General features: G+C 61.8%; 1 protein-coding gene across 12 annotated transcripts in view; it reads right to left on the reverse strand.

Moving 5' to 3' along the window:
* Positions 1 to 14,595, reverse strand: part of COL7A1 (collagen type VII alpha 1 chain) — a 31,432-nt gene extending 16,837 nt beyond the window's left edge. For 8 of the 12 annotated variants that reach the window (XM_048315627.1, XM_048315625.1, XM_048315624.1 and 5 more), the window contains exons 1-51: positions 14,196 to 14,592; positions 12,177 to 12,267; positions 11,888 to 12,068; positions 11,652 to 11,811; positions 11,465 to 11,558; positions 11,224 to 11,382; positions 10,856 to 11,019; positions 10,628 to 10,757; positions 10,407 to 10,529; positions 9,711 to 9,860; positions 8,898 to 9,017; positions 8,629 to 8,775; positions 8,373 to 8,489; positions 8,149 to 8,298; positions 7,816 to 7,944; positions 7,583 to 7,729; positions 7,293 to 7,418; positions 7,078 to 7,221; positions 6,871 to 6,996; positions 6,650 to 6,796; positions 6,441 to 6,569; positions 6,216 to 6,362; positions 5,932 to 6,051; positions 5,701 to 5,847; positions 5,487 to 5,623; positions 5,282 to 5,408; positions 5,060 to 5,203; positions 4,831 to 4,988; positions 4,687 to 4,728; positions 4,513 to 4,539; positions 4,353 to 4,397; positions 4,051 to 4,143; positions 3,650 to 3,721; positions 3,322 to 3,357; positions 3,195 to 3,248; positions 2,940 to 3,008; positions 2,736 to 2,849; positions 2,388 to 2,414; positions 2,190 to 2,243; positions 2,015 to 2,077; positions 1,833 to 1,892; positions 1,648 to 1,683; positions 1,476 to 1,520; positions 1,227 to 1,262; positions 1,061 to 1,105; positions 925 to 960; positions 820 to 846; positions 687 to 719; positions 436 to 507; positions 272 to 331; positions 128 to 163 (exon numbers count right to left, since the gene is read on the reverse strand). In XM_048315627.1, coding sequence (XP_048171584.1) covers positions 128 to 163; positions 272 to 331; positions 436 to 507; positions 687 to 719; positions 820 to 846; positions 925 to 960; positions 1,061 to 1,105; positions 1,227 to 1,262; positions 1,476 to 1,520; positions 1,648 to 1,683; positions 1,833 to 1,892; positions 2,015 to 2,077; positions 2,190 to 2,243; positions 2,388 to 2,414; positions 2,736 to 2,849; positions 2,940 to 3,008; positions 3,195 to 3,248; positions 3,322 to 3,357; positions 3,650 to 3,721; positions 4,051 to 4,143; positions 4,353 to 4,397; positions 4,513 to 4,539; positions 4,687 to 4,728; positions 4,831 to 4,988; positions 5,060 to 5,203; positions 5,282 to 5,408; positions 5,487 to 5,623; positions 5,701 to 5,847; positions 5,932 to 6,051; positions 6,216 to 6,362; positions 6,441 to 6,569; positions 6,650 to 6,796; positions 6,871 to 6,996; positions 7,078 to 7,221; positions 7,293 to 7,418; positions 7,583 to 7,729; positions 7,816 to 7,944; positions 8,149 to 8,298; positions 8,373 to 8,489; positions 8,629 to 8,775; positions 8,898 to 9,017; positions 9,711 to 9,860; positions 10,407 to 10,529; positions 10,628 to 10,757; positions 10,856 to 11,019; positions 11,224 to 11,382; positions 11,465 to 11,558; positions 11,652 to 11,811; positions 11,888 to 12,068; positions 12,177 to 12,258 — 4,887 coding nt within the window. In that variant the 5' untranslated portion in view covers positions 12,259 to 12,267; positions 14,196 to 14,592. Of the gene's footprint in view, positions 1 to 127; positions 164 to 271; positions 332 to 435; positions 508 to 686; positions 720 to 819; positions 847 to 924; positions 961 to 1,060; positions 1,106 to 1,226; positions 1,263 to 1,475; positions 1,521 to 1,647; positions 1,684 to 1,832; positions 1,893 to 2,014; positions 2,078 to 2,189; positions 2,244 to 2,387; positions 2,415 to 2,735; positions 2,850 to 2,939; positions 3,009 to 3,194; positions 3,249 to 3,321; positions 3,358 to 3,649; positions 3,722 to 4,050; positions 4,144 to 4,352; positions 4,398 to 4,512; positions 4,540 to 4,686; positions 4,729 to 4,830; positions 4,989 to 5,059; positions 5,204 to 5,281; positions 5,409 to 5,486; positions 5,624 to 5,700; positions 5,848 to 5,931; positions 6,052 to 6,215; positions 6,363 to 6,440; positions 6,570 to 6,649; positions 6,797 to 6,870; positions 6,997 to 7,077; positions 7,222 to 7,292; positions 7,419 to 7,582; positions 7,730 to 7,815; positions 7,945 to 8,148; positions 8,299 to 8,372; positions 8,490 to 8,628; positions 8,776 to 8,897; positions 9,018 to 9,710; positions 9,861 to 10,406; positions 10,530 to 10,627; positions 10,758 to 10,855; positions 11,020 to 11,223; positions 11,383 to 11,464; positions 11,559 to 11,651; positions 11,812 to 11,887; positions 12,069 to 12,176; positions 12,268 to 12,904; positions 12,985 to 14,195 lie in introns of those variants that run through there. The other 4 variants (XM_048315620.1, XM_048315621.1, XM_048315618.1 and 1 more) reach the window with 4 other exon arrangements.
* Positions 14,596 to 24,221: the final 9,626 nt, after the last annotated feature.

The following is a 24,221-nucleotide window of genomic DNA, read 5'->3' on the forward strand; positions in this document are numbered from 1 at the left end:
AGGGCAGCGTGGGGGCAGCACAGGGGCTGCTGGGGGGAGAAGGGGCACAGCCTGCAGGGACAGCCTCTCCAGAGCCGGACAGACAGACAGATGGACGTACAGATGGATGGAAGGGCAGTGACATTACCTTTGGGCCACTCCTGCCTGTGAGGCCAATGATACCCTGATTGTTGGAGAGGAAGAGCATGTGTCACTGGGAACCTCGGTGACTCCTTGACAGGGGAGGGACCAGGCCCATGAGCTGGTGCCCCCAGGGTGCCCCCAGACTCACCCGATCGCCCTGCTCGCCTTTGGGGCCGGCTGGCCCTGGGATGCTCAGGCCAGGGGGACCCTAGACATGAAAGGATGTAGCATGGAGCAATGGCACAGGCACTGTGAGTCTGGGGAGGGCTGTGCCATGTGCTCTGTGCTTCCTATCCTCAAGGCAGTACTCACGCGAGCACCTTTATCTCCTGTGTCACCCTTGGGGCCAGGAGGTCCTTCTGGTCCTGGGAAACCTCTGTCACCCTGGAGCAGACAAAATCAGCACCCCAAACCACCCATTTTTTTCCCCACTGAATCTGTGGACAACCAGGCCTGGGGCCAGGATGAGCCCAACTGTGCAGCTCATTGCCCAGTTGTGCAATCCCCCTCCCCAGCCCATGGCCATGCCCAGAGGGTGGAGGGCACAGCAGGGCCAGGGTTACCTTCTCTCCTCCAACACCGGCCACGCTGGGAGCCTGGGGGAGAAGCAGAGGAGACCATGCTGGGCACTGCCCATGGCTCCCCGTTCTGGGGCTGGGGCAGGCAGAGGTGGACCCGCTGGGCAGCATCACTTACTGGCTTGCCGGGTGGTCCTGGATCGCCCTGCAGAGACAGGTGTCACTGCCAGTCCCTTCCCCAACAGACCCCTGCCACCCCACTGGAACCCCACTTTGCTCTCACCTTCTCCCCCCGAGGGCCAGCCGGTCCTGGAGCTCCCTGTGGCAAGATTAGAGACCTCAGGGAGCTGGCAGTGCTTGGGAACATGGGGCATGGCAGCTCCCAGCTCCACAGCACCACACCTGCTACCCTGACTCACCTCTCTGCCCGATGGCCCTGGGCGCCCTGGGGCTCCCGTCTCACCCTGCAGGACAGGAGGGAGAGGAAGGTGTCGTGGGCATCCTGCCAGGCCCTGCCAGGGTGGCTGCTCCAGGGCAGATTAGGCTTCACTCCACCGTGCCACAGCTGCCCCACAGCACACCTACCTTCTCACCCTCGGGGCCCGGCACACCACGGTCTCCCTGCAGAGCAAAGAAGAGGAGGGTTTCAGGGAGCCTTCCTCCCTCTACATCACACTGCCCCCACCCCACACACTGCCCCAGAACTCTTCGTGATTCAGCCCTGAATCCCATCCAAGCCCATTGGGTTGAGACAGCAAGCCCCAGGCACAGCCACCACCAGGTCTCAGGGACACCAGGACCTGCCAGTGCTGGTCTGCTCTGGCACCATCTCACCTTCTCGCCTGTCTCTCCCAGCTCTCCTGGTGCCCCACGGTCTCCCTGGTGTAGGAGAAACAGGGTCAGGGGCAGCAGGACCTTTGAGGGACATCCTGGGTCCTGGAGCAGAACCCTTTTCTCCCTGCCAAAGGCATGGCAAGAGTGTCCCTTCGGTCCCTGCACCACTCACCTTCCTGCCCTGCTCCCCTGGTGGTCCACGAGGACCCTGCAAAGAAGGATGGAGACGTTGTCACCTGTGGTGTGACAAGGCAAATGCCCAGGCTGTCCAAAGCAGGAGCCCTCCAATGTGCCCTCGGGGCTTGGCTCTTGGCATGGCCAGCTCCTGCCTGTCTTACCTCCTCTCAGGAAACTCACCCTGTCTCCTGGGTCTCCAGGGCGGCCAGGTGACCCTGGAAAACCTTCTGTGCCATCACCCTAGGGATTAGGAAAGGTGATAGCCATGCTCATGACATGGGGATGCCCATGCCATGGGAATCTCCACTGGAGAGTGGTGTGAGGTCTGGCCCCAGTGGGGAGCATCCCTGCCACCTTCTTACCTTCTCTCCCTTCAGGCCAGGGGGACCAGCAGGTCCCCGAGGCCCGGGGTCCCCAGGCAGGCCCTGTAAGAGAGAACATCTCAGCCCCTGGGGATGCAACTCAGCCCTGGGCACACACAGCCATTGCAGCCCTGATCCCCTCTGCCAACCCTGTTGGCCTAGGGGCTGGACTCACTGGGGGTCCAGGCTCCCCTCGAGGTGCTGCCCCATCCACGAGTCCAGGGGGGCCCTGCAGAGACAAGTGTCAGCTCCTGTGTGGTTGCCCTGAGGGCTCAGTCCTCCCCAGCACTCTGAGGGGCTACAGCACCCTTGGACACTCAAGGGACCTCCGTCCAGGAGGGAAGAGGAGTCAGGGAAATGCAAAGCCGCTCACCCTTTCCCCTCGGTCACCCTTTTCTCCCTGCAAGGGCAAAAAAAGCAAATAAGGGCAGTTCTGGGCTGTCCCCGTGCCCTCCTTGAATAGAAGAGGAACAGGCTGTGTAGAGCCCATCATCAGTGGCATTAGCGTGTGTGCATGCCATGTGCCTCGCCCCACACTGCCCAGTGCCAGCAACAGCTCAGGCATGTGCCTGTGTGTGCAGGCACAGCTGCTGGGGGGCACAGCCCACAAGCAGGGCCATCAGGAGTCCACGGGGGAGCAGCTCCAAGCTGCTGGCTGCTCCCCCATCCATCTGCCCACACATCCCCCCAGCCATCCCCATGCAGCACCGGGCAGATGTACCTTCACAAACTCTCCAGGAGGTCCTGGTAGCCCCATGGGTCCGAGTGGACCGGGGGGGCCTGGATCACCAAGGGGCCCTCGTGGGCCGGGGATCCCAGGCGAGCCGGGGCTGCCCTGGAGGATGGAGGTGCTCCATCAGCTGAGGCTGTGGCATGGGTTAGGGGAGCTGGAAGAGACCCTTCACACCCATATTCCCACACCTACCGGCACACCTGGCTCCCCTTTCCGGCCCGGCAGCCCCTGTTCTCCATCCGTGATCATCCTGGGCTCTCCCTGCATGAGGAGGGGGAGGAGAAATCAGTGACTCCATGTGCCCTGTTGTGGCCACAGTGCCACAAGGCCAGGAGTCTGGCAGGGAGATGGGGAGACCCTGGGGCCAGGATATGCCAGGTGCCAAGATGTGCCCACCAGGGTCCCCAGTGCTCCCCAGTGTGGGGCAGCCCCCTGCCCTTCACCTACCGGTTCACCTTTCTCCCCCTTTGGGCCAGTAAGTCCCATGGGCCCCCGTGTCCCCTGGGAAGGGAAGATGAGAATGAGAGGGGTGTTGGGTGTGAGAAGGGCCGGGGAGGGCTGGGGCCATACTCACAGGATCCCCTCGAGGACCAGGGATGCCCTGGATGCCCTGGAAAACAACAGCTCAGGAAGTTAACACGTCCCTGCCAGCCAGGGGAGTGAGGATGGGAAGAGATGGAGTGGAATGGGGTGGCATGGCATGGCATGGGAGCTCCAGCCAAAGCAAGGAGAGACAGTACACTTTGCCTGGGATACACACACCAGAGACAGCAGTGACCCTGCCAGCTGCTGAGACTCCTCCAGCACAGGGAACAGGGAGGCAGAGGCTGGCTCAGGCAGCAGGCAGGGTGATGGGAAGAGCCCATTGTGAAGCAGCAAACCCAAAGGACACCCTTACTCACTGGCTGCCCAGGTGATCCAGGATTCCCAGGCCGTCCTGGGCTTCCTGGCGTCCCATCAGCTCCAGGGAATCCCTGCAGGACAGAGGAGCATCATGCCAGCATCTGGTGTACCCCAGGACTGCCAGACTCCTTCAGTGCCCCAAGCAGTGCTGGTCCCAGCACTGGGAGCCCAGGGCAGCCCCAAGGCAGAGCTTTGGGTTCCAGGATGCCTTTCCCTTGTGTGCTGAGCTGGGGTATGAGGGGACAGTATGGGGCTGGACTGGGATTCTTCAGCAGGATTCCCCCTCAAGCATAGGTGTGGAGGAGAATGAAGGGACAAGGGGCAGTGAGAGGGCCCAGGGAGGCAGGTGACTGTGTCCAGGGATCCTGGGGTGCCTGGGTGAGGGGCCAGAGGTACTCACCCTGTCCCCCTTCTTGCCCGGGCGCTCAGCACTCTCTCCTGGTGGACCCTGTGGCCCTGGGATACCTGGAGGCCCAGGAAGGCCATGGCGACCCTGGAGACACAGCAGAGAGGACAGGTTGGGTGGCAGGTGCTGGTCAAGAGGTGTTCCCTGTCCACCCCTGTAGCAAGGGCTGGACACGTCCTTGCCCCACACCCACCCACCAGCAGGACAAAGGGACAAGGGAACATGAGGACATGGGGAGCACATCACTGCCCTCTCTGGGGAGCTGCCCCTCTTTTGCCCCCTCATCAGGATATTACCGGCTGACCAGGGGGACCCGGTGGTCCCATACGTCCTTGCAGTCCCTGCAGAGACAAAGCCAGTGGTGAGCATCCCCTGTGAGCTGGTGTTGGCATGGTTTGGGGGATGCAGACTGCCCAAAGCCACCAGCCGGTGGCAGGGAGTCACCAAAGCACTCACTGCCTCACCGCGGTCTCCCTTCTCGCCCTGCAAGGGGACAGAGGGAAGGGGTTAGGGGTTGGCACCCTTGTACTTGACTCCCCACTGGGCCTCTGCCATTGGCAACTGGGGGTCCCTGACCCATGCTGAGCACCTGTGGCACACCATGTCATGGCATAGCATGGGGAGGCTCACCTTGGGGCACTGCACAGGGCAGGGCTTCGGCTTTGGCTCTGGCTGGCAAGAAAAGACAAGCCTGTGTGAACCCAGGGATAAGAGAACCCCCTGGCTTATTGGGGCTGCTCCCCCTCCACACCCCTGAGGTACTCTGGCCCTTACCCTGGTGGAGATGATGGTGCAGAGGTCATCGGTGAGCTCTCCCTCCAGCTCTGCCAGGCTGCTGCCATGGTAGATGTACTGCGGGTCCTCACTGGTGACCATGCGCCGGAGCTGCTCCCGGTCTGCCCCCTCCATGCCCACTGCCAGCACCTGGACCCCTGAGCCGAGAGCACCCTCAGCACCCCACAGAACTCCCTGCACACCCTGATGAGACCCCATTCATCCTCACCCCCAGCCTTGACATCCCTGGCCGCAGTGATGGCATCATCCCCGGAGGGGCCGTCAGCCAGAACCACCAGCACTGCTGGCACCCCGGGGCGGCGCCCTGCTCCAGGACTCAGCAGGTAGGTCCTGGCAAAGGTGATGGCTGCCCCTAGAGAGGGAGAAGGAAAAAGGGACAGTCAGCAGGATCCCAGAAGCCGCTGCCCCAGCTCCTAGTGCTGCCCCTCACCAATGGCGTTGCCGCTGGGCTCCTCATAGCGCATGGTGCGGATCTGTTCCAGCACGGCCAGCAGGTCACTGGAGCGGTTGAGGAGCAGCCAGGGCAGGCTGCGGTAGCTGTATGTGGCCAGGGCCACCTGCGAGGGTGCAGGGGAGCAGTGGGCACCACAGCCCACCCATGCCCCCCGTGCCCCAGTGCTGTGGCAGCAGCCTACCTGTGTGCCCTCGGGGCCCAGGCGCCCCAGGGCGGACACGGTGTTGGAGAGGAGGGTGCGGACAGCATCGGCACCAGAGGAGCTGTCGCGGGTGCCGTGTACCAGGAAGACAACGTCACCGAGGGCATCCCTGCAGACTGCAGGCAGGGAAGGAGTGAAGCCACCACCAGAGTGGAGACGAGCCCAGCCCAGCCCTGCAGTGACCCCACAGTACCTGTGCGCTCACTGACGGACGCCTCGGCACCCGGTGCGCTCCCCAGGAGCGGGCGGAGGGAGAAGGTGTAGCGCTGGCCCAGGCGCAGCCCAGAGACCTGCTGGGAGCTGGCAGTGCTGGGCAGCGTCCGCCCCTTCTCCCCACCAGCTGCCACCCAGGGGACAGTCAGAGGGATCAGCAAGGCCCTGCGGGGATGCTGCCCGCCGTCCCGGGGCCACCCACTCGTCTCACCTGCAGGAGGGCTCCAGGAGAGGGCGTAGCCGGAGGCACCAGGGACTGGGGTCCAGGTGAGCGTCACCGAATCTCTCTGCACCTCTGTCACCCGCAGGCTGGTGATGTGGCCTGAGTCACCTACCAAGGGGGAGGAAAGGTTGTCCCAGCTACATGGGGCAGCCCCCAACCTGCTCCCAGCTCCCTCCCCAGCCCAATGCTGGGACAGTCCAGTCCCTGGGTGCCCCTCTGGGCTCAAGCCATGTGTCAGGGGGATGCTGCCTTGGCCCCAAGCAATCCCTCACCGGTGATGGCAGTGATGGTGGCTGGCTCGCTCTCCCGGCTGCCAGCCAGGCTAGTGATGCTGATGTGGTAGCGCCGGCCCGGCTCCAGTCCCGACAGGTCATAGGTGCTGGAGGTGGCTGGGAGCTGCTGGCTGCGCTGGGGCCCCCCTGGCAGGGGCAGAGAGGGGTGAGGGGGTGCGGGTGAGGGCTTGCAAGGATGCAGGAGTGCCGGCCAGCTCTGCTCACCTTCAGCCAGGCGCCAGAGCAGGCGGTACCCAGTGCTGCCAGCCACTGGCAGCCAGGTCAGGCGCAGGCGGTGCTCCGAGGCCTCCGTCACCTGGAAGCCACTGACGGGGCGTAGGGGGGCTGCCTCTGCTGCAGGGCAGAGGAGCAGGCATTAGGGGCAGGAGTGCCCAGTGCCACCCTGGGGTGATGCCCCCTGCCCCAGCACTCACGGGTGGTGACAACAATGGAGACGGGGTTGCCCTCCCGGTTGCCAATGAGTGCTGCCACCTTCACAGTGTAGGAGACGCCTCCCTCCAGGTTGGGGATGTCAAAGGAATTGGTGTGGCCAGGAACTCGCCGGCTATTCTCCAACCCCCCTGCCAAAGACTGTGGCATCAGGCCCCCCGCCCTGCTGCCCTCACAGCCTGCCCCCATCCCCGTCCCACAGTACCGTCCCTGCGGCTCCACATCACACGGTAGGCAGTGGCTCCCGGCACACCGACCCAGGTGACTCGGGCAACGTTGCTCCTGGATGCCTGCACCTCCAGCTGGGTCACCTTCCCCACCTGCTCAGGCACTGTGACACCAAGAGGGCCATTGTCACCAAGGTTCCCAGCAAATGGCACCAGACAGCACTGTCAGGCAGGGGTCACCTCACCTATCCGTCCCGTGGCAGTGACAGGGCTGCCCTCACGGCCATCCACAATGGCTGACACACTGACAGTGTAGACAATGTTGGCGTGCAGCCCCTCGATGGTGAAGGTGGTGGGGTCGGCAGGGAGGAAGCGAGATTTCTTGAGTCCTAAGACAGATGGCTGGGATAGGAAGGGCTCCAGCACTGCCACCACAGCATCCCATGGTCCATACACTCACCGTCACTGCCTTGCCACGTCAGCAGGTAGCCCCCGGCGCCCGGCAGCCCTCGCCAGGTGACCCGCAGCTGGCTGGGACCGGCCTCCATCACCTGCAGCTCCGAAACGCTGCCCACCTCTGGATACTCTGCACCACCCCACAGCACCACAGCGTCACCGTGGGGAGTCCAAAGGGACCCCACAGCCACACTGCCCCCCCAAGGGCTTGCGGGGGGATAGACGACAGATGCATGCCAGAGTGGGAACATGCAGTACCAGGACTCCTGGCGCCAAACCCTGATGTGGACTTACTGAGGCGGACGGTGAGCGTGGCAGCATTGCCCTCCCGACTGCCTGCCAGCGCCGAGACACGCACCAGGTAGGTGATGCCCTCCCGGAGGTCACCAAGCTCCAGCCCTGTCTGGCTGCCTGGGATGCGCCTCGTCCTCTCCGTGCCATCTGCCAGGAGCAGGGCAGTGTGGTCACTCGGTGTCAGCTGGTCAGGGTCCCCCAGGTGCCACCCGTGCCCCTGCCCACAGACTCACCCTGGTTGTTGCGCACCACCACTTTGTACTCGGTGGCACCGGGGACACCGGTCCAGCTCAGCCGTACCCGCCTGCCCGATTCCTCCACGAGCCGCAGGTCCGACACAGCACCCACGGGTGCCTCCACGCCTGTGAGGGGACATGTGAGGCATGGCTGGAGCGGCACAGCCTGGACAGCATGGCCCCCATACTCATCCTGGGCTGTGACCAGACAGCTGGGGGGGTCTCATGGCCAAGGCAGTCTCAGGCTGAGCAACGCCCCGCAAGACATCCCTCCATGCCAAAAGCTTGGGACAGTGGGGGACAACTCAGGGGACCCACAGCAGCACTCACCTGTCTGAAAGGTGGTGACGGGGGTGGCCACCTCCCCACCATCGTAGAGCGTGTAGAGGGTGATGCGGTACTCAGTGCCCGGCTTCAGCCCCGTCAGCTGGTAGGTATTGGTGCTGCTGGGGAGAGACACCATTCTGGGGGGCTCTGGTCCTGCAGGAAGGGAAGGGTCACAGCCAGCTGCTGGCATGGAGGGCCCAGAGGGGCAACAGGCACCCTGAGCCCACCTGTGGCTCTCTTCCACTCCAGACGGTAGCCACGAGCATCACGGGCACTGGTCCAGAGCACCTGGATGGATGTGGGGCCCAGGATGTTGGTCTGCAGCGTCTGGTCTGTACCTGCCTCTGCAAGAGGGACCCCATGGGCCCTGTGCCACTCTGCTGCCAGCCACCCAGCACATGGCAGAGTAGGGGCTATGAGGGCTGGTCCCTGCCTGCTCCCATGCACAGCAGCAAGATGGCATCACCTGTACCCAACACCTACCTGTCCTCTGCCGCACAGTGGCTGTGGGCCCCTCCAGCTGCCCGAAGAGTGGGGCCACCAACACCACGTAGTGGGTGTTGGGCTGCAGCCCCACCAGTGCATGTGACATCTGCCCAGCATCCAGGTCCACCCTGTGCCTGTCCTGCCCTGTGGGAGCCAGTGCAGCAGTCCCTTGGGGGGTTCAGGCAGCAGGTGCCACCAACTCCCTCCTGTCCTTCCTTACAGGGGCCACCAGCAGAAGGGGCACAAGCTCTGGGAGAGGCACCTACCTGTGAGGGTCGCCCAGGAGAGCCGGTAGCCGGTAGCACCACTGACAGACTGCCAGGCCAGCAGCATGCTTTGTGCTGAGACATTGTGGACAGTCAAGTGCTGCACGCCCACCAGGTGCCCTGTGGAAGTGAGGTGACTGTCCATCTCCCACAGGAGAATGGGGCAGGGGGCAGCACCTTCACCTGCAAACTGCCTTCTCCAGGAAGCCCCTTTGCCCCTGCTCACGGATGCTAACCACACTGAGGTCACTGAGTGCAGCCCGAGCTCAGGTGGCTCCTTCAAAGCATCAAACTCATGCAAACTGGAGCTCAAATGTCTTCCTCTTAATGCCTTAAATACTTTCTGTGGGTTAAGACTGCCTGGGGCAGCTCAAGGAATTGGTTTGCCAAAATCTGATGCTTGCAAAGGTGTTGCCCTGGGGCCTCACCCCCAGTCCTACCCAGAGATGCTTTCCAGCAGCCTCTGCCGTGGGGGAAACCACACTTTCCTCCTGCAGAGCGCTGTACTCACACCCTGCATTTTTTCAGTCAACGTTTTTTACGTCATGGGAGGAAAGCTCTGGTGGAAACACTCCCAGAAGGCTGCAAAGGAAATTGGGAGCGCACAGTGCTGCACCCTGCCCTGGGAGCAACTTTTGGGGCCCAGAGCATCACCTTGTAGCCATGCTCACCTGCATCCCCATCCTGCTCCCACAGGCAGCAATGGGCCAGGCAGCCCCATCCCAATGGGGCACAGTGACTGGAGGGAAGCATCCATGTGCTGGGAACCCGTTCCTAACCCCAGCTGGGCCCAGGGCTGGGCACAGTACTTACGTGTCCGGGCAGTGAGGGTGGCAGGGACAGCGGGCTGCTGTGCATAGCGGGGCTGGAGCATCACCACGTACTCAGTGTCGGGCCGCAGGTTGCTGAGTGTGGCTGACTGTGCACTGGCCGCCAGGCTCTTCTCCTCTCTTTGGGGTGCTCCTGGAGGGGTGTGGGTGGGCACAGGGACATGGCACACACCAGACCCGGCAGGGAAGGGGTGTCTGCGGGCCTGCACCCTGCCCTGAGGATGCCAGTCAGTGCCAGGGGTGGGGAGCACCACGAGAGGCTGGGACATGAGCCAGGGTAGGGGCACCCCCTGGAGAGCCTGAGGCCAGGGTGGGGCTGCCAGGTGTGCTGCTCCAGCCCTGTCCCTGGCTGGGATGGGGGTCTGCTGCCTGCCCTCTACGTGCAGCAGCCATGGGGGCACACGCCAGGCTCCCAGCCATTGTGCACACCCAAGCACACCCCCTGAGCCTTGCTCATGAAGCCTCCGGGTGTGGGAATACACAGGCTGCCTCCGCACCTCTGCACACACGCCCAGCGCACGCGTGCCGGCTGCCGTGGTGAAGGTGGGTGTGTACACACCCACAGCACTCTGGGCATGCATCCCTGCATTAACCCTCACCCATGCGCCCCTGTGCCCGTGGGGCTGCACAAAGGCACGGTGTCCGGGAGCACCGACCCCCGCAGGGACCGTCCCCTCACCTTGCACAGCGTAGCTGAGGCTGTAGCCCTGGGGGGGCTCAGGACCAGGCTGCCAGGCCAGCCGCAAGAACGTTGGTCCAGTCTCCACCACACGAAAATCCAGCGTGGAGCCAGCACGGCTTTCTGGAGGCACACAGAAGCAGGGATGAGTCCCCAGCTCCATGTGCTGTGGGCACCCAGTGCCTGCACTCACCCCTGTCCCTACGGACATGGACACTCACGGGTCCGTGCTCGGCCAGACACTGACTCGCCGATGCTGTTGGCATACTGCGCAGTGACGGTGACCAGGTACTCTGTCCCCATGCGCAGTCCCCGTAGCACAGTGCTTGTGTCCCGTGGCCCCACGCTCACCTGGACAGGAACAGTGTCACCCCCTCATCTTCCCCAGGTCACACCTGGGGCCACCAGGAACCCCCTGGAACTCTGAGCAGTCAGGTGGGGGCACTCACCTCCTGCCTCTCTGCCATGATCGGCTGCCCTAGCCCTGTCAGTGGCACGTACTGTACCCGGTAACCGGTGATGGGACCGCTGGCTGCTCTCCAGCGGATCTGTAGCTGGTCAAGGCCCTGCTCTGGGATCTCCAGGTTGGAGGGGCCAGTGTGGCTTGGCCCATCTGTGGGGTAGCAAAGGGGCTGTTGGCTCCACAGTGCATGAAGCAGAGGGGAGGACTTGCTGGGGCAGCACAGATGTGTGCCCGATGTGATGGGATAGCCAGGAGGTCATTTTGGGGAGAGTGGATGGATGCTAAGGGTGCACAGTCTGGCACCCAGCACTATCAGCACCTGTGGCCCTCAGGGAGGAGGATGGGGGCCCATACCCAGCAGGCGCAGGGTGCCCCCGACACTCGTGCACACCCTGCGTGTCATCAGCGGCACCAGCGTGTCCAGCAGCTTGAAATCACCGACATAGAAGAAGAAGGCGTCAGTAGGCATCGAGGCCACACGGATCAGCTCCTTGTGGTCAGCATTCTTAATACCTACACAGAGGGAGATGATGGGTGAGGGAGGAACCTGAACCAAGTAGAAGACTCCTTCACGTGGCGCAGAAGCTTTGCTCACCCACGGCAAAGACCTTGATACCCTGGCTCTTCAGCTTTGATGCCGGCCCTTCAGCATCATCCTGGGACTTGCCATCCGTGATGAGGATACAGATCTGTGGGGCCAGGCAAGAACTGTGGGATCCAGCATGGGGCCCATGGACCTGACACTTCTCCTCATGTTGCCAGGGCCACTGCTCTGCACATACCTGGGGGACCCCAGGCCGGCGCTGCGTGGGACCGAAGAAGTTGTCAGCAATGTAGCGGAAGCCAGCACCAGTCCGTGTGTTGCCACCCTTGTAGCTCAGCTGCTGGATGGCCCTCCGGACACTTGTGCCATCATTGTGCTGGGAGAATGGGAACTCCACCCTGGGGAGTGCAGGGGACACTGTCACGTCCCAGCCCTGCCACCCTGCACCCCACACGCCCCCTCCCTTGGGCTCACCGTGGGTCATCACTGTACTGTGCCACAGCAAAGCGCACTGCCTTCTCGCCCACCACCTGCACAAAAGGCCCCACCAGCTCGTCCATGAAGGTGCGGACAGCACGGAAGTTGTTCCTGCCGATGCTGGATGAGCCATCCACCAGGAAGGCGATGTCAGCCTCCAGCACATCCTCGCACACTACTGGAGAGCAGTGACAGCACTCAGGGCACAGACTGGCAGTGCGGCGCATTGATGCTGGACCCCTCTTATTGTCCCACCCACAGTGTGCACCCAGTGCTCAGCACCCACCTTGGCTCCTCTTCTGTGCCATGGCAGCTGGAGGACCCAGGAGTGCCGGGAGCACAGCCAGGAGCAGGAGTTGGCTGCTCATCGTGGGAGCCTGCAGGAGAGGATGCTGCCACACCATCGTCTCACACCAGCCCCACGCCCTGGGGACAGCAGTCCGGGAGATTCCCAGCACCACCCGTGTCAGAACGCCTGGCAGCGTTGGGATGGCAGGGTGCCAGTACCGTCCCAGGCACCCCACGGGGCAGGGAGAGCCCCGCTTCGGGCCGGGGCAGGCGGACAGCAGCTGGTCCATGAACAGCCGGTGGGGCTGTCCGCGGTGCGGGGTGTACAGGGAGCTCCCGGCCCCCTCCAGCCCGGTCTCTACCTCCGCCACCCCTTCCCCTGCCCCACGCCACGGCAGCGGTAGCGGCGCACCCCGGCCGCTCCTGCACCCGGCCCCCCCGCCCGCAGGGGCTCCTCCCGCCCCAGGAAGGTGCTCTAAGGCAGCGGGGAGCCAGCGTGGGCAGCCCTGCCTGCCAGCCTCCTGCTCCGCCGCGGGCGAAGGGCACCGGGCCCGATCCCCCGCGATGGCTATGCCGGGTCCCAGCCCAAGCACAGCCCGGCCCAGGCGGTGCGAGCCCCGCCGCGGGAGGGTGGGCAAGTGCCCACGGGTGCCCGCGCAAAGGCTCGGTCCTGCCCCGCAGTGCCCCCCACCCGCGGCGGGACCCCCGCCACAGCCCCGCGCTCACCCGCCGCCCCGCGGGGCCGCTCCGTCCCGCAGCGCTCCGAGCCGCTCCGTGCCGAGCCGAGCCGGGCGCAGGCGGTGCCGGCGCGCACCGGCCCCCGGCGCTCCCGCCCCTTTATGGAGGGCGGCCCGGAGCACGGTCCGGGGGGGGAGCGGAGCGGCGCGGCCCCCGCCCAGCCCGGCCCCCCAAAGGGCTTTTCCTACCCGCTCCCAGAGAGGGAAGGAAGGAAAGAAAGCAGCTCCTCGGGCTCTTCCCCCTCAAGTGCCACCCCGGGCTGCCCCGCGGCTGCACGACGCGCAGCGGCTCCGGGATAGGGATGAAGCAGGAGAGGGCTGGACACCCGGGAAGGGTTGCTGCTGGGTTTACCACCGAGACCTCCGTGAGGGGCTGAGTGGGCTCCAGTAAGGCTCAAGGCAGTTTTCCTCCCAGCATCGACATCTTCCAGGAAGGTGAGGAGCTCTGGCACCTGCCAGCCAGGAGCTGGCCACCCACATCCATCCATCCATCCATCCATCCATCCATCCATCCATCCATCTCAGGGGAATGTGTCCTGGAGACCTGGGGCCTGGCCCCAAGCAGAGCTGGATAGAGCTGCCACAGCAATTTGAGCCCTGGCACCATCTGGGTTAAAGCCTGGCTCTGAGCAATAGCCGTGGGAAGGACACTGGTGGTGAAGGGCTGGTCCCCATGCCAGCGCAGCTCCCATGAGGCTGCAGGACAGCCAGGCCTCGTCCAGGACCTTTCCTGCACCCATGGCTCAGGGTACCCATCATGTGGGACCCTAGCCACCCATGGTTCTAGTACGGGGACTCGCTGGAACCAGCTGTGAGACATCATCCTGCTCTCCTCAAAACACCATCTCACAGCAGCTACCACAGCAGGCTTGTGGCTGAGACCTATCCCAGAGCTGGAGAAACTGGCTGGAAAGCCACTGGTGATGAGGCTGCAGTTGCTGGGAGGAGGCGAAAGGGAGAAGATGCCCAGCAAGGCAGGCAGGGACCTCGTATTGCCCTGGTCTCACTTCCTGCCCATCCTGTGACTGGTGGAACAGTCCTCTGAGGCTCCACCTCAGTCCAGGGTGCACCCCTGACCCTCAGGGTGCTCCTCAAACCCAGGGCACCTGTGGGACCGCACTGCTCCTTGGGGCACATCACACAGCACCCCATCCTCCCCACTGGTGCCTGTGCTCACCTGGGGTTGACCCTGGCTCAAGGAACCTGCCATGCACCCCATGCCACCTGCCCTCTGTCCCCCTGACCACCCTGCATTCCCCTGTCCCCAGCGCCCCACGTACCTGTGTCCTCCTGGCCACTGGCCCAGGAGCTCCCCTCCGGCTCCTGGCAGGGCAATGGACAGGTCCAGGGGCATCTTCTTGCGGGCAGCAAGGGGAGCAACAGTGGGGATTGCTGGGGCCCACGGCCACCTCACAGCTGGGGGCCCGGGGCAGGGCCACCGGCCACCGAGCAAAGATGCTCCAGGGTCGGCTGCAGGCAACTTTCCCAGGCACACGCTGTTCCCAGGCAGGGGAGGAGCGGCGGTGCCCTCGCTCTTCTTAAAGGCACAGCAAGCAGTGCATCCCCTCCTCTTCATTAGCCTTCCTCTCCTTAGACCCCAGCCCTGGCCGCCAAACCTGGCGGGCGGGTTCCGAAGGTCGCCGTGGCCATAGGTTTCCCCCTGCCTGCCCCAGCCCTGTGGGTCCGGCCGTGAGTCCAGCATCCTCAGGTCAGGACCATCCCCAAACCCTCCTCCCGCCAGAGCCCGTTTAATGAAGACAAGGCGGCCTGTCCCAATTAGACAAGGGGCTTCGTTAAACAGGGAGCGGAGGGGCCTGCCAAGGGCTCTGTGGCTGGCCCCGGGCCCGGAGCTGGTGGAGCAGCCCCACGGGCGCGGTGCCGGAGACAGGGCACGGGCGGCTGGGGGTCACCCTGGCCAACGGGGGCAGCGCTGGGGCGAGCATCGCCCAGCGGGCACCGCAGGCAGCGACACTTCACAGCCATGCCGGGGGCTCTGCCCACCATCTCGGCTCTCAGGACTGGGGCAGGCACTAGTTTGGGGTGGTCCCCAAACCCCAATCGCCCATGGAGAGCCCAGCAGCATCTTGACCATCTTGCCAGCAGCATTCCCCTTACATTTGCACTGGAGTGGGGCGCGCAGGGGTGCTGGGTCCCCAAAACCAGAGTGTCTCCCCCTCCGCGGTGTTTCCCAGCTTCCCTCCGCATACCAGGGCCAGGTAAGGAATCTGCGGCCCCCGGCGCGGGACGGGGCTGCCTCTGCAGAGCGAGAGCACCAGGTGTGAGTGACTCACGCACACACCCCCGCGCTGCTGCACGCCAGTCCCTCCGGGAACATCCCGAAAGGCTGTACACCCTTCTTAAAGCCTGCAAGGCTGGCAGCCCAGCCACTAGTCATTCTCACAGCCCAGACTTGGGGTTCCCCGTCTCCCACAGGGCTCAGCCCCAAAGCATGTTGGTTCCTCTACATTGACACTGACCAAAACGTGTAGGGCTGACCCTGACCCCAGCTCCTCGCCTGTGCATACCAGCCTGGTTCCCAAATGCCACTCAACAGCTGGCCAGATCACGAGACATTCCAGGACACCTCCACAGGTCCCAACAACCCTGGTCCTTGCAGGGCACTGCCCAGGCAAGCACTAACCCTGAGCCCCACAGGGGTCATGCCACCCCCAGGGAAGGGAGCCCCCTGGTTTGAGAGTATGCACAAGGGAAGCACGGGAGCTGAGCTTCTCCCTGCTTGTGCTTGCCGGGCATGAGGCCTCACAGCTGCCTTAGTGGGAAACAAGAAGGAAATCTTCAGCCCCAGGTGAGGTTTCAGCTCTCTGGGACGGGATGAGTCACGCATCACGGTAAGATACAGAGCCAGCTGCACTTGTGGTACTGTGGGGAGTGTGCCCCATCGTCTGCCCACCCTCTCCACCCCCTGCCTCTGGTGTTGGGAGCTGGGATTCAGCACAACCCTTACAGGATTTTAGTTTTCTGGCCCTACAGTGGTCCTGCAGCGCTCCTCGCTCCAGCACAACATGAGCATCCCCAGCCAGAGAGAATGCACGAGACAGCTCTGGAGCTGCTGAGAGGGAGAAGCCACCTCTCCCAGCACTTTTAAACTGGGGCGCTTTCCAACGGAGAGGAGCAGCAGCGGGCTGGTGCTGAGGCGGGTGAGGAGAGGAGGAGCTGGCCAGAGCCTGGAGGGGGAACCTTGTCTGCCACAGGGGCCAGTCGGGACATGCTCCAGGAATGTCTTCCAGCACCAGCCACCGCCAGCTCCATGCCCAGCATCCTGGGAAAGGGGCCCATGACCCCTGGCCACTATCACCGGTCAGCTTGGAGAGAGGCCAGAGGGCCAGGGTGACACTCACAGTGCAGCCTTGGGGAACGCTTGTGCAGCCTGTGGGACAACCCAGCAACCCAAGAGACCACAAAATAGACCAGGGTGGGAAATGATCAGCCCTTACCACCTGCTGACCTAACCCAATGGGTCTGGGGTGGGAAAAAGCCATGCCAGCCCTCCAGGCTGCACTTCACAAGGAAAACAGACAGAAGCCCCCCAGCTTCTCTGTGCCAGAGGGGACAGCTTACAGCATCCCCTTTCCTGCTGCTGCCCAAGGCCACATCCCTCTGGCAAAAGGAATCAAAGTATGACATCAGGATGGAGTCACGATCAGTGAGCTGCCCTCTCTGCCCAGTGGCTCTTGGGATGTCTAAAGTGAAGGGGATGCTACCAGCTGTGGGAGACCACAGCTGCTGTGGAGACAGCAGCTGTCTGGTGACTGAAGGATGATGGAGGCAAGTGGTCCCATGGCAGCCAAGCTTGGGGCCAGGCTGAGCCTGCTGTGCCCCCACACCAGGGCTCCATAGGGTGGTTGTGTGTTCCAGCTCTCCCACGACTGCTGTGGAGGGATGGAAAGCTTTTCCTGCCCGTAAACTGTTGTGTCTGGAGGCTGCTGCCAGCACAGCCGCACACCAGCATCGCACGAAGCTGTGCTGGACTGTGGCCAGGCCCCACTGGCCATGCAAAACGGGCTCAGGAGGGAATGGTGACACCACAGGGATGTAACCCCCCCTTGGCTGAGTAGTACTGGACAAGGCAGCCCTGGTCAGCGTGACTGCAGAGGCCAGGCTGGTTCTCAGGGACAGCAGTGAGGGGAGAGCCAGGCACCACCAGGGCTCTGCCAACGGCTGGCGGTGCTTTGCAATGGCATGGGGGCAGCGTGCCAGAAAGGGAAGGTGACGATGATGGAAGCAGGATAAGGAAGGGATGATGGAAGCAGGATAAGGAGCCAGCAGCACTGAATGGGGCTCTAGAGTCCCTAGTTGAAAAGCTGCCCTCAGCTGCATCCTGTGGCTGGGCTTTAGGTGATGCTGGGGATGCCCAGAGAGGCTGCACAGTGGCTGGGGCTGGGTGTCAGGGACCCAGGGGGTGGCAGGGGGAAGGGGTAAGCAGAGTGCAGGCAGGGGCTGAAGTGCCCCACGCTGCAGGTGGCCACACACACAGCCTGGATCTTCTGCAGGAATCCAGCTTATCGACTGACTGAGGCACGAGCTGCTCCCCTTTGCTACTGGCCCTACAGCCTCCACTTGCAGCAGGGTCCAGGCTCAGTAAAACCAACCTGCCTTGCCCTTGAGAATGCGCATGTAGGAGATGGTAGAAACGCAGGGACCAGGTGCAGCAAAGCTCCCCCAGAACCCCTGCATGGGGCCAGTGCTGCTTTTCCTCAAGCTGACAGTCCCATGGGGTGCTTATGCCCCAGAGATGCCTCAGCCAGCCCAGCACACGCAGCTACGGAAAGGAAACTCCTGCTTCTTTGTAGGGGCAGATAAAAATTCCCTGCCTTGCGGTTACAAGGACTGAGGTGCTCCCAGCCCAGCCCTGGCTGCAGGGTTTGCAGGCAGCAGCAGGCAGTGGCTGGCAGCGCCTGGGGCACAGCCGGGCTTGAGGTGCACGAAGGGAGACCCAGGGACCCATTGCAGCGCAGGAGCGGGGCCTGGCAGAGCAGAGGGAGCGGTTTCCTCTCGGATGCCTGCAGGAAGGAGGAGATGAAGGGAAGCCGAGGGAGAGCTGCCAGCCCACGTTGCACACACTCAGGGCATGTGCGGGCTGGGTCGGGGTGCGCAGAGCGTGACTTGACACGCCGGGCGGCTGAGCCAGCCCGTGCCCGCCTGCACCCACCAGCGCTGCGCAGCCTGCCCGCCCAACCCTGCGCCTCTGCGGGGCTCCCCAGGGACCAGCATTGTCGGCAGCGCAGCGCCTCGGGCCAGGTGAGAGATGCAGAGGTGAAAGGTGGCATTCCTGCAGCCGGCCCCTGGGAGGGAAGCTCGGGGCAAGGCCAGGTCACTGGTGCTTCCCTGCAGTGCCGGGGAAAGCAAGGAGATCATCTTACCTGCAAACACCAAGGTGCCACACCTCTGGCTGCCTCGAGCCCTCACCAGCATCCCTTCAAGAAGGTGTGTGGCAGATGGGACAGCTCAGGCCCCACTGGGTGCTGGGGGGCTGTCACAGCAGGGGCTGCTCCTGGCCTTGCAGGGTGCTCTGTCCCAAATCTGGCTTCCAGGGGCACCTTGGCTTCAGGGGACTGGAAGGGCACACAGGAGCAGCCGAGCAGGGGTGTCTGCAGGAGGCCAGGACAGAGCCCAGCCCTGCAGAGAGCAAGGCCACTTGCAGCAGCACAGCAGCCCCTGTCACACGTGGGGACAAGCTTCCCATCAGATCCCAAACCCGGCACCCCCTCTACTCCCCATTAGAGTGGGACAAGCACCATGAAGCCATGGCTGCCCCATCCCTCCTTCCCAACCCATGCTGAGAGCAGATGGTACAGGGGTAGATGGGCAAGGCAGCACCACCTCCCCGGTGCGTGGAAGCTGTTCTGCTGCCTGATGTTGAGCTTTTCTGGGAAACAGCAGTTGCCCAGCTCCCAGAGCAGCACCCAAGGACACAAGGCCAGCTGCAGGCTAACCCAGCCATGGGAGCCCCCATGGACCCCAGAGAACCTGCAGGAGCAGACAGCAGCATGGTAGGGGGGTGCTGGGGGGGAGCAGGGCAGTGACAGGGGCTCACAGCAACTGCTGAGCAGCAGGGAGGAAAGGCAGGCAGGCAGCATGTGGGCCTGGGAAGCTGGAGCAGTTCCCGGGATGCTGCCAGCTGTGCTGCAAGAAGCTGCTCCTTGCAGGGGGTTCACACAGCTTGATGGGGCTGAGTATATTTGTTCCTCCTTTCAACGGCAACAGCAGATGCCTCCCTGGCTGCAGGGGCTCAAGATTCCCAGGGGAGGAGTGTTGCCAAGAGGAATAGCTTGGCTATTCCTCATGAGTCCGAGGAGCCAGTCCTCAGAGGCCCCTATCCCAACCCCCAAGGACGGACATGCTGGACCCTGCTGCTGTCCCACAGCTCACTGTGGGCTGACACTGCCTTCCCAAGAGATGGAAGTAACGAGCCACTAATGCCTTGTGTTCGGTCCCTCCTGCTGCCAGCCCACAGGCCTTGGTACCACTGGCCCTGGCACAGCAGCACGCCAGCCTGTGCTCACAAGTGACACCAAGAGACACATTCTGGAGCTGTACAGGAAGGAGTTTGCCTAACTCATCTTGCCAAACCCAGATTTCTCAGAGCCCCTGTGCCAGGGAAAGGCTGTCCCTTGCTCACACCCCTTTTGGATGATCCTGCTCTCACTTCTCCACTTCTGCATCTGAGATGCCAGTCTGACAGCTGGGAGGATGGGGTGGTTGCTCAATGCTTCCTCTCTGCCTCTATAAAAGTGTTTCACAACCTGCATCACCTCCCCTAAAAACTACCTGCAGCTCTATATAATTTCTGGCAGGACTCATGAAAGAGCCCCTATCCCACTCTTCCTGGGGCTCGGCTGCTCCTTGCGCAAGGGGAGCCCAGCGGAGCCTTGCGGAGCAGCACCCGCGGCTGGAGGGCTGGTGAGAGATGTGCTCCGCCAGGGAGGGGACGGCACAGCTCACACCCGGGCGTAGCAGGGGCCTTGCCTGGGATGGGCAGGGGCACAGGAGGGGGCTCTTACCAGCAGAGAGTTTGGGCCATGCTGCAGCCTCTGGGGAAAGGGCTTTTGCAGGCCTTGGGCACTGGTAAAAGCATGTGGATAAGCACAAAACTCTTCTACCCACACTTGCCCATACCAGGCTAACACAGCGGTGGATCCCCAGCAGCTGCAGGATACTGCCCTGAATGTTTCACACATGGCCCATGGTCCATGGGAAGGAGGATTAAGATCTGGTTATCAGTCTGTTAGGACGGTCAGGAAGCTGCAGGGAGCCAGCACCCAGGGAATCAATGCTGCAGGAGGGGTCAGGCTCACCCCTACGTGTGGGGCAGCAGCCAGGCTGCAGGGGAAACTGTGCTCCAGAGGGATTCATGCAGCTCACGAGACCAGACTTGTCCTTGTGTCTCTCCCCCGCGAGGCTGTGCCATTGCTCCTTCAGCTCTTTGGCTGCATGCCCGACTCCAGAAGAAAGGAACAAAAAGGACGAAGTACCCGCCCTGCCCTGTCGGGTGAATCGCTGTCTGTCACCATGGGAACTCCTCCCTCCCCAGACCTCCCCAGGATGACTTCCTATCTCCATCGAGCAGGAGGGTTCGTCACCAGCATGGCACGGGGCGGGTGGACATGTACATCCCACACAAGGACCCCACAGCTGTGGGGCAGGATGCTGTGGAGCTCCAGGGGGAAGGCTGAGCAGCACGGGACGGGGGGGGTCCCAATGGGGATGGGGTACGGTCTGCATCCACACAGTGCATCCCCAGAGCAGTGACAACTGGGGACTCTCAGAGCTCCAGGTTCTGGCAGAAAGCACATCACCAGCACCTCTGCACCCCTCTGTGTTGCCACCAAGAAGGGAAGACCACAGCATCCCGTCCCTGGCCCCTCACCACCTTCGGGACTCACCTTGAACCGTGACAACCTCATCCTCCATCCCCCTCAGCAGAGCTGGGCCAAGGTCACCTGTGAGTCACCGCTGCGCGTGCGAGGCAGGAACAGGAGATACTTGTGTTCCCACGTCATAGGGGCTCCTGCCAAGTGCTGCACATCTGGAACAGCTGTAAACAAAGCAGGGGAAGCCGGAGAACCACAGTGGACAGCAGCCAGGGGCAGTGGGGACCTCCAGCCTCGCAGCAGACAGTGGGGGGAAGGGGTGGAAAAAGCAGAACTGCCACGTGGAGTTGGGATGCCCAAGCACACTCACCTGCCATCTCCTCATCCTGACAGCCCCTTGGTACGCTGGGGCATCCTTCATGCCAGGGGAACAGAGGCAGGAACTTGCCACAGACACAGGACCTGCTGCTCCAGTTCATAGAGCCCCTGCTCACCAAGCCTCCTGGGAGAGACCCCCGTGCTCATGGGTAGTTATCCCTACCTGGAAATCCCACCCTCGAGGTTCCATGGGTAGCACCAAGCCTGTTTCTCTATCACTACGAGCTCTGCTCAAGAGTGATGCGACCTGAACCAGGGGCCATGGGTTTGGTACACAGGACTCTGTACAATGGTGAACTGTACAGTGCACCCCAAGAAACTCGGAGTGCACTGTCCTGAATCTGAAATACATCCACTGCTAAATCTTGAAGCAACATCACTTTAATTCCCTAGATTAAACATTCAAATGTTTAATCCGAAAAAATCCCCCCCAGAAGAGTCAACTCACTCTTCCCTAAATATAACAAAGATAAGCAGCACGTTCCCTTTATTGCATTATCCAAGTGCCTACTCTGAATAAAAGTCACATGCAAAGCAGAAAGCAGTGCACAGTACTGGGGCTGCTTTACAAAATGCTTTGCACACCTGAATTGCTGTGTGTGGAGGGCAGTGCACAGGGAGCAGCTTTATTTCTGTGCAATGCACCTGGCGTCAGCACCCACCTCGACACAGCGCCCTGGAAAGCTGAATGCTCCATGTCACACTGCAGGCTCTTGGTGGAACCAGGAACTCAGCACTCAGATATTCAGGCTCCTGTTTCAGTATCTTAAGCCTTGCTCAAACCAGGCATTCAACCCAGCTTCCTTTGCTGTCCTCATGCTGTCTCCGCTGTGCAGCTCTCGCACCAAAGCAGGGTATGGAGCCTTAAATAACCCCAGGTCATGGCAGAGGCTCAGCAGTGGATAGTGGGACACTGAGCAGGAGCAGTGTCTCCAGGGCACCTGGCAGATGACCCAGCACAGGTACTGTTGACACCTCTTTGTACAGAAAAAACCCCTCTTGCTCTCACAGATCAGGGCTGGGACCTCCCCAGGCTGCCACCCCAGCAACTCCATTTTCCATTCCTGAGCAGATCCTTCTCCAGGCCCCACACTTCAAATAGCTTTTCTGGGCATCCTCAGTGATGGTCTGAATGGGCAGCAAAGCCAAACCTCAGCCTGGCAGTCCCACTAAAAACCTCAGAGCCCTGAGGAAGGAAAATGTGTAAGGGGAAAGGACAGGAAAGCAGAGACTTGCATGGAAAAGTGAGAACCATCCAACCTCTTTGGATGGCGTGTGGGGTAAAGCAGCTTTTAATGAGGGTGTTCAGGGCTCCAACTCACCCCTTCCAGGCACACCACTGCAGACAAAGACAGCTCCTGCCACCATGCCTCGTGCCTCACAGCAGCCTGGGATGGCTGTTGCTGGCAGTCAGGCCTGGATGGGCCTTTTGTCCACTGCTTTTCCACGCAATCAATACACTAAAGCTTTACACGAGGCATTTCCTTTTCCAAATAGGAAACAGGATTGCTGGGTATGTGTCCAGATACCACTGCTCACACTTCCTCTCTGCTGGTGTACAAAGTCTCAGCAGTGCACAGAAGGGCAAAGTGAAGTGCAGGAGCCCTGGTCAGGACTACCAAGAACCAGGTACCTCCCTCAGCCTGGCAATCCTGCAGCCCCACTGAGTGGCACTTAATCACAGGGGGAACCCAATCCTTTCCTGAGCAAACCACACTATACAGGGGCCAGATGGGGGAGAAAGTCCCTGGTCACAGCCATGCCAACATCTCAGTCAATCCCTGCACCAGGGGTCCGAGCAGAGCAAGGCTCCAGCAACACAAGACACCACAGAGCTGCACTGCTGCCCTGTCTTCTAAACCCCACTCACCTATGGCTCCCACTGCCATTTTTCACCAGCCTTGGCAGGACAGCAGGTACAGGAGCAGGCCCGGAGGGCTGTGGGCTCTCCTCCCAAGAGCTCTCTGGCACCAAAGAGCGGCACAGCTCCAAGCCTCTCATTTCTGTGAAAGCCTCCCTGCAGCTCCCTGCTTCCCCAGGACAGGCTTGGCTCAGCACCCATGATGAGTATCAACTGTACTTTCCAGGGTGGGTAATTAGTTCAGGTGAGGCAACTCTGACAATTGGCTGCTCTGGCCCCTCTCTTGGCAAGCACTGGAATCCCAAACAAGCATCTCACATATCAAAGGGGCTGCCTGCTCCACAGGCAGATCCACCCTGTACATCTGCCGGGCCCTGCAGCCCTGCACTGGGGGTACCAGCAGCTCTCTCTGCAGAAACCAGGACAACACAGAGCATTCAGCACAGGGCTCTAGTGAGTGCTCCCCATTTTCACTGCTAGAGTTTATGCTCCCGGAATACCTGTGCGTGGTGGAGACAGCCACTGAAGTGCTGTGCAGGGAACTGCAGAGCCTTGCACAGGGTGCACATCAATGCACAGTATCCTCCTTTCCAAATCCTCCCCTTCTGCAGCCAACAGATGGAATGCCAAGGTGTCATGGAGGAAAAGCAAGTGCAATAGCTTGAAAGAGGGGACTTTATCTGGAGAGGGTAAAACTGTGCAGAAGAGGAAGGAGCAAAGGCCAATCCATATACCAGGCTAAATTTATCAGCACAGATTAATGGGATCCCAAGTAACCTTCCAAGTGAAGTAGCAAAATAAAACACTTAAGCCATTGAAAACTAAACTGGTCAAAGAGCCCCGCTGAACAATCCCGCATTGTCCATGGAGCCAGGAAACAGATTTATTAGGTCACCCAGGCCATCTCCAGTTACAGTGAACTTGGGATGCTTCTAGGGATGGTTCCAGCTCCCTCCTCTGGCACTGTCCTTCACTGGGCAGCGGAAACTGCAGGAAGGGGAGAGGAGAGGTCCAGCAAAAGATCTCTTTCTCAAGGTTCAGGAAAAGCTGAGGTAGGACACTTCCGTCATGCCAGACATTTCCCAGTTTGGATTCCCTGGGACTGAGGCTACTCCGGTGGAGGAACAGAAACACCCCCATACAACTCAAACAGCAAGAGACCTGCCAATGAGATTAGAGCTTCAGTTCCTCCAGTATCAAAGCATTCAGCTGCCAAATGCTTAATGACTGCATCA

This window comes from Corvus hawaiiensis, chromosome 11, assembly GCF_020740725.1.
Source record: "Corvus hawaiiensis isolate bCorHaw1 chromosome 11, bCorHaw1.pri.cur, whole genome shotgun sequence".
Taxonomy (NCBI): Eukaryota; Metazoa; Chordata; class Aves; order Passeriformes; family Corvidae; genus Corvus; species Corvus hawaiiensis.